Below are 7,688 nucleotides of genomic sequence, written 5' to 3' on the forward strand. Positions count from 1 at the left end.
GGTGTGTCAGTACATCAGTCAGTATATCAATCGAGCGTGCACCCGTTGGCTTCTATAGTCGTGTTCGACTTAGGAAGGAAGAAAAACCTAGTCCGTCAATTAGATACTATGTTTGGAGATAAGGAGATGCTGTAGCGCGGCAGGAGAAATACTGGAGCGCCACCATGCGCCATCAGCCGCAAAAGCGCACTTTCTGCCGCAGCGTAGTGTCACGCTGCCGGCCTTAACGGCCAATACGGAAGCAGAGTGAATATGATGGATTACATATTATCTGGCGCAGGTGGGAGCGTGTCCTCCCTGTGTCCAGCCATCATATCCGTGCCGCAGCAATATTTTGAGAGTTGACGAACTAGATATCTTTTCTTTTAAAGTTAATAAAATAACTCGGGGATTTACGTTGCCAGACAACTGTGCCTTTTTTAAGTTGGACACGACTGTAGTGGCAGAGAGGCTGTTAAAATGTGGACGCAAATTATCTTACTCGGAGTCTCAAAACCCGCAATAATTTTTGTGTTAATAAACATATACCCCCCCCCCCACACACACACACAACCAAGAACCCGCATCAGAAAGGCGAGGCGGCGCGTGCCTCATTGCATTGTAATTGCAATGCATATTAGTGCAGTAGTAGTGCAGAGGAAACTGCTGCAGCTCAGGGATCGAGGCTCATATTACCATTTTATAAAAAACAAAAACGAAAAAAAGAAACACACGATCCCATAAAAGAGAAGAGCACCTCCCGCAGAGTTTTCCTCGTATCACAAAATGTCCAGTCAATGTTGCGTAGGTTATCTTGGAAAGCGTTGTGTTACAGTATCGTATGTATACTGCATGCCATATCGATCATGGCAAAGAGGAAGTAACTGCAGTGCGTGTACCTTGCGAACACGAATGTGCGTAACACGATGACTGCTGTTCATTGCACAAGGACAAATGGTTTATCGCTGACTGACAAAGCGGTAGAAACAAAATGCTGACATAAGCGCACAACAACGCGCGGACGTGCTCAGCGCCAGCCTGTTCAGAAAGCGCTCACCGAGAGGCGACTTCGTGCCGTCTGAACCACAAAATATGTTCCGGAAGCGGGTGATTTACGTCACGGACCTTTCCGTGCGTACACCCTTAACATTCATTTTTAGTTTGTGTTCCGTTAGAGCAGACTGGTGGTGATTTACCCACCCAGCTTCCCGCAAATTATTCCTGGTCTCAGCCATTGGTGGGTGAAGGATGTAACGCTTAGAAGGTATCACGTACTACTAGAAACATGGCTTTTGAGCACTCTTCGTCTCATCTTACCATCTGTTTCACTGTCTATCTTTTCGCCCTGGGTAGAACTGCTTCTCCAGATTCAGGTAAGACTTGTTATATGCACGTCCCTGTCGATATGAACACATGACAGATAGGGATACCTAAGATGATGCACGTGGTTCGCGATCAAGCTGGAACGAATGGATTGATTGTTAGGCAGCTAAGCTACACGATAAAAAATGCATGAGAATTGTTTGCTCTGGTTGCTTTGTACAGAGACAGTGCACATTGAAAAGAAAAACCCTCTTCACGTCAAGAATGGCTTTCTAAGCATAGTGTGTATAGGATTTACGTAGTTTGGTAGTAGTAAACTTTTATTGTGTTGCACTTTTTAATTTTGAGACATAACATGCACATCTCCTGTTGCACTTATATAAAATACGCTTTCTACAGTTCATGCAATATCGTCAACGATCCTTGGCAGTTCTAGAAAATTGTGGGGTTGATAATGCGTACGAAGTGCTGCTTTTTCATAATAGACCACCCGCCGCGTCACGTCACGTCAAGCTATCATGAGATTAAGAAAGCGTGGATCGTTGACAAAGCAAGTGCACGTGGCTGTTGCCGTCGTGTAATTTCGTGGTTTTCGCGTTTCGTGAGGGGAGGTCACGGTAGTATATGCCTCGTACATGAAGTTTTCCTTCGTATCTCCTTCGCGCAATGGCACACACCATCGGAAACAGCCATCAAAACAACTCATGTGATCGGCGGCTGCCACACGCGCGTGGCTTTATTTTGCGAACGACGGGTCACGACATCTGGCGTTGTGACGTAGACTGTTTGCAAACAGCGGGTGGTCCGCTCACTAGAATACATGTGGAAAATCAAAACTTTTGAAGTGATATTTGACGACTCCATAGAGTGAAACAACGGCAACAACCTTCTTTTATGATGACGATTGCGGTGTTTCATTGCCAGGAGCGATCTTCTATCCCATTGCTGGTGGTAATGTGGTGCATCACAGTGAGGACAAGCCCTACGTGTCCAAAAAGGTCAGAAGGGCATTGAGGGCAGAGCACTTGTGGGCTGGGTTTGGTCATGGACCAATCCATTTTGCCAAAGAGAGGAGACGAGAGTGCAGCTGATTAAGAGACACGGAATAGTGAGCAGAGACACAGTCTGAGGATAGCTTGCATGTCACACACAAATTCAGTGGCCATGTAACTGTAAATGCGAGAGGAATGAGTTTGCATTAAAGGGAGACATCGCAACCAAATGGATTTCAAGCTTGCGGCATTCCCACGATCACGAACTGAACACAGTTGTAAAATATCTCACTTGGAAACGAATGTGGAATCGTAAAAAAAACGACTTTTGAAATTTGGGGAAGTTCGGCTCCCACCAAGCGTTGATGGTAGTTCTTCTTTCTTTCTCTGCTCGGCTAACGTCACCGTGCATTTTGACATACAATTCCTGCGCGGTTTCCTGACTTTCGGAAAAGCAGGTGACCGCTGTTTCTTTCCATTAGTGTCTGAGTAATCTGATCCCGATCGTCCCACGATGATGCCAATACATATATAGATCCCGATCGTCGTCGATCTGATCGTCGGGGAAGTACTGCTTGCGGTGCTGTTCCGGGAAGATCTTTTCTTAGATCGCGAATCTTCGTCCATAGTTTTGTTTCGGGAATGCGACACAGCTGGTACGACCAGCGTGGTGTACTACTTGTCCGTTCCATGCAGGGTGCGTAGCGCGCTGGTCTTCGAAGGGGAAAGTTTATGCGACTCGTCTCCACATTCCTGTTTCGGTTTGATTGCTCGCTTATTTGAGGCATAATTCGTCAGATGAGAAAGAAACAAAGTTGATTGGCAGCTATGGATGTGATGCATCAACTACGATGTGCAGAAAGTTTTTAACCGATTGTTCCGAAGTAAATAACGTAATAACGTAAACATTGTGGTGTCGTGGGGAACGTGCAGGCCGACAGCGCCGCAGAAGCAGCACTCTCGTCTCGGAACCGGACCCGTATTGTTCTGCTCAGAGGAGACCGCCGTTCAATTCTGCGACGTCTAGTGACACCCCTGGCTTCCCGCCAACGGACAACCGACATTCTTCCCCCCTCTATGTTGAACAGAGTTGATCCCATGCTCGCTTTCCGCATGCCACGAAACACATGTCGTCAGGATGCTGCATTAATCCACCGCATGCGCCTCGATGTGGCCTTTACAGCTCAGTGGCGTTACCGCTTGAGACAAATTGATTCTCCCACCTGTTGCCACTGTGGTGCTCTTGAGGATCTGGAGCACATTCTTCTTCATTGCCCTCACTACGAACCTTCCCGAATCACACTCTCCGAGTCTCTTCGTCAGCTGGACTCTCGCCCTTTCTCCCTACCGAAATTGCTTGGTCCCTGGCCCAATCCAGCCCAGCAACGCTCTGCGCTCAAAGCTCTTCTGACATTTCTGGACACCATCGGACTTCGATCGTTATTGTAAAGGGGCTCGTTATTTTATTCCCCCATTCCACCAAGCACTGGGGTAGAGTATCGCCTGTTGCGATGAAACTCCCCACTCTCCAAGGCCGAAAATAAAGTTGTTGTTGTTGTTCCGAAGTATCCCTTGAGGCGCCTTTTCCAGTCTATACTTGGCTTCAAGGTATTCACTTCCCGTCTAAACCCACTTCTGGTCGTCCATTTCCGGTGTAAGCTTACCTTCAGTTGTCCACTTTCGGTCTATACTTGACTTCCGGTTCGACACTTTCAATTACTACATGTAAGTCCATATAATTAACCTTTAATTAGCCTCAATCACTTTCAGTTACCCTTTAATTACATGAGGTAATCTTCAATTTCGTTTAGTTCCCTTTAATTACGTGTACTTGCTTTAATTGACGTTATTTACTTTTAATTACATTTAGTACCTCGTGCAACCTGCGGTTCCCTTCGGTAATATTCAATGTAATAAGTTCTCTTATAATTGCATATATCTTACATCCATTACCTTTAAAGTCAACATTCGAACGAACGAACGAACGGAACGGAACGGAACGGAACGGAACGGACGAGCGAACGAACGAACGAACGAGCGAGCGAGCGTACAAAGGTACATCGAGCAGGAAGGTACATCGAGATAAAAATGTAAATGAGATGCACGTGAGGTAACCATTCCAAGTGGCCGTTATTGACAAGTAGCTCATGATGTATGGTATGCTTCTCTTGTGCACGGGTTGCGACAACTGCGCTAATTCCCTGTAACCCCGATCGAGGTTAAGAGGACCTTCTCCGCCTACAAGCTGATCCTACAAGACAAACAGTCGCGGGAACTTAAAGCACCATAACTGAGCGTATTGAACTTGAGGAAAAAATCAATGTTTGTGCTCCATATTTCACTGCGTGTTCTGACAGTTTTCGTTGCACATTTGCGTACATAAATTCGCGAATTTTTAGTGCATAAATCCGGGATCTGATTATAGCTATGGAGCTATGCAAGGAACAGGGGTGAGGTTTGGGGAAGTACGTTATGATGATGTTCGCTCTGCAATTGCACATACTCACACCAGTTTGAAACAGACTAGCGCCACTACAGCTGTAGAGGATTACAAAGGATGAGGCGAACAGAGACCATTACGAAATAACATGGTTATGGCCCAAGACGGCTATGGTCTAAATACTGGTCTTTTGCCTGTCTATATTTAAAGCGTAAAATTTCGAAAAACAATGGTGTTAGTTAAGTCAGACAAGTGGTGCCTCCTACATGAGTCCTGACCGGCGGTGATGGAATGCCCTAGCGGGCTGACGTTCGCAGCCTCACGCTAGGACAGTGACTGTAAAACTGAGGAGCGGGTGCTCCAGGCCCGTTTTCATCCTCGTCGTTTCCACGGTCTCGCTTGTGTCCTCCTCCAGTGATGTCGTACGTTTCTTCTGCTTTATCGCCACTCCGCGTCAGACCCGGAGGGGGGGGGTGATGTGGCGGACCGTGGACAACGACGAGGATGGACACGCGCCCTGAGCACCCGATCATCAGTTCTACCGTCGCCGCCCTAGCGTGAGGCCACGAACGTCAGCCCACTGGGACACTACATCACCGCCGCTCAGGAATCATATAGACGGACATCATCTCCTCTACAGCTGAAAACAGTAAACTGAACGACTACTTCTGAAACTAAAGTTGGGTGCTGAACCTAAAGTTGGGTTTAGTGATATACGTGGAGCTAAAGCGCGTCCGCATGGGACACGGACACACGTTGCGTTGTCATTCCTAAATACGAGACCACTTCAGCGCAGTATTCGAACAAACTTGCAGTTTTTAATACGGTTCGAAATGTTAGTGTAATTAATTAGTACGACGAAAGATCGGTTCTTAACCACAACAAACATTTGTGAGAATGAAGTAGCAATCCTATCTCCTCGTTCAATAATACAAAACTATCTGGAAAGCTAGAGCATGTTGAGAAACTCTTTGCACTTGACAAGTCACGTCTCAATTCTTTGCAGCAATAGACGACCCTGCCTTCGCCGACCCCGGATGTCCGCATTCCTTCTACCCTGAAGCCTGTGAAGAGACGCGTGAGCTTTGCATCAATGAAGCCAAGGACCTCGTAGGCGTGGTCCAAACCGCTTTGCATCAATTGCAAGACAAGAAATATAAGACTCACTTGAAATATTTCCCCAAAGCACTCGGTGTTTCCATTGAAGAGACGCACTTTCAGGGACTCAAGCACCTCCAGCTCAATGAGGCGATGTCGAGTGCCTGTACCGCAGACGGACCTGCTGTTAGTTTCACACTGGCCACGTCGGAGCCGCTCGGTATAAAGTTTACGAGTAAAAAGTGCTTGGGCAAATCGGCAATCACTATTTCATCGCAGAGGGCTCTTATTGGAGGATCTGTTACGAAGAAATGTACCGAAAAGGACGTCTCAGGTGCTAGTTGTACCTATGATGTTGAAGTGGATGTTGTTGAAGCAGACAGCGCTACAATCGATCTTTCTGGTGTAGATGATGAAAGTAAAAGTATTATGGATGGTCTGAAGGCAAAGCTTTCAGATCGAGTTGAGTATGCCTGGAAAAGGTTGGTGAAGGACTTGCTGGAAGACGTCTTAGCCAAGCAGTTGAAGTCTGGTGCGAAGTAGTCTTCATTGCTGGCTGGGTCTCGAAGCGATATACTGGACGTTAAATGAACGAATCGTGGCATTACCCTGTTAGAGGTATTGGGAAATTATTGACATGGCATATTAATAACGGGAATAGATAAGTGGTTGTATCGCGAAGCGTCATTTTTTTGTAATGCCTGTGCACCAACGACGTGCCAGAAAGAAATAGACCGCCCTAATTTTTGCGAGAAATGCAAATGAAATGTATCAGCGTAATTACAACGTGAATGGAAATAATACGGGGGCAACACCATGCTAGTGTGCTGCCCTTTCAACTCAGCTTCATGCCATTCTTCACATGTGCTCTCCCTGAAAGAACTAATCTTTGTGTGTCAAAGTTTATAATCCAAGGACACCGGGTACAAATTTCGAGTGCAAGAAAAAAGTCAACAGTCGAAAGATTAAATGTTTCCTCATTATTATTTTCTTTATTTCAAAACTTGCACACCTTAAACTGCAGTGATATGATTTGCCTTACTATGATATCTTCAAGTGTTTTGGTTACGCTGATTCATGCTAACATGTGACTTGAATATATTCGCACCTATACTAAATGAGGACGGATAGAGGACAACGGGCAGTGTGGCGGTTACCACTTCACTCTGCAGTGTCCTGTCTGACTAATTATGTTCAGGCAGAACAAAAATTCGGTGGCTCGCCTCTTTTAAACACTTTTGTCAGAAACCGTTTGTTTGCTTCCGCCCAAGGTGCGAGCGTGAGCTCCGTGTACTGCAGGCACGCAAGAGGATGTGGTTACTGCTTAGCTTCCCTTCAGGTCGCGTTCCTGGAGACCGGACCGTGTCAGCGGATTGGTGGTGCCAAGGTGTTTGTGGCAGGCGCGATGGATGCGCGACCAGCGTCTGTGCTTACCACTAGCGTCTTTGGAGGAACAAAAAATGTTGCTGCCCTGTATTGTATTGTACTTCAGGAGCCCTAGCCCTAGTAGCTTTTGTGCAAAAAAAACAAAACACATCATCATCATCATCACTTCAGGAGCGAATGAAACGTGGTTAGTTGTTTAATAGGGTTTGTTGAATAGGGTGGTGTTTGTTTCTTTGTGTGTGTGTGTGTGTTTTGTTTGTTTTCTCATGCCGTCCTGTAAAGACGCAGTTGGCTTGACTCGTAATAAATCGTTCAATGCAAAAGACAGGATACAAGTATATGATTCACTTTTGCTGCAGTGCCATGCCAAATATGGGCACGAGGAACGAATGCATAATATTCCACTGTCAAAATCTGTAGCTTTGTGGTTCTACTTGGTCTTTGTTGGGGCTCTTTACGTGACTTTCTGG

General features: G+C 46.2%; 1 protein-coding gene across 1 annotated transcript; it reads left to right on the forward strand.

Annotated features, from left to right (window-relative positions):
- Window positions 1–1,041: 1,041 nt before the first annotated feature.
- Window positions 1,042–6,439, forward strand: LOC135371392 (uncharacterized). The gene is made up of 2 exons (XM_064605456.1): window positions 1,042–1,352; window positions 5,741–6,439. Exons 1-2 carry the CDS (start codon window positions 1,265–1,267, stop codon window positions 6,373–6,375), a joined length of 723 nt encoding a protein of 240 aa, XP_064461526.1. The 5' UTR covers window positions 1,042–1,264; the 3' UTR covers window positions 6,376–6,439.
- Window positions 6,440–7,688: the final 1,249 nt, after the last annotated feature.

This window comes from Ornithodoros turicata, chromosome 1 (genome assembly GCF_037126465.1).
Source record: "Ornithodoros turicata isolate Travis chromosome 1, ASM3712646v1, whole genome shotgun sequence".
In the NCBI taxonomy this organism is placed as follows: domain Eukaryota; kingdom Metazoa; phylum Arthropoda; class Arachnida; order Ixodida; family Argasidae; genus Ornithodoros; species Ornithodoros turicata.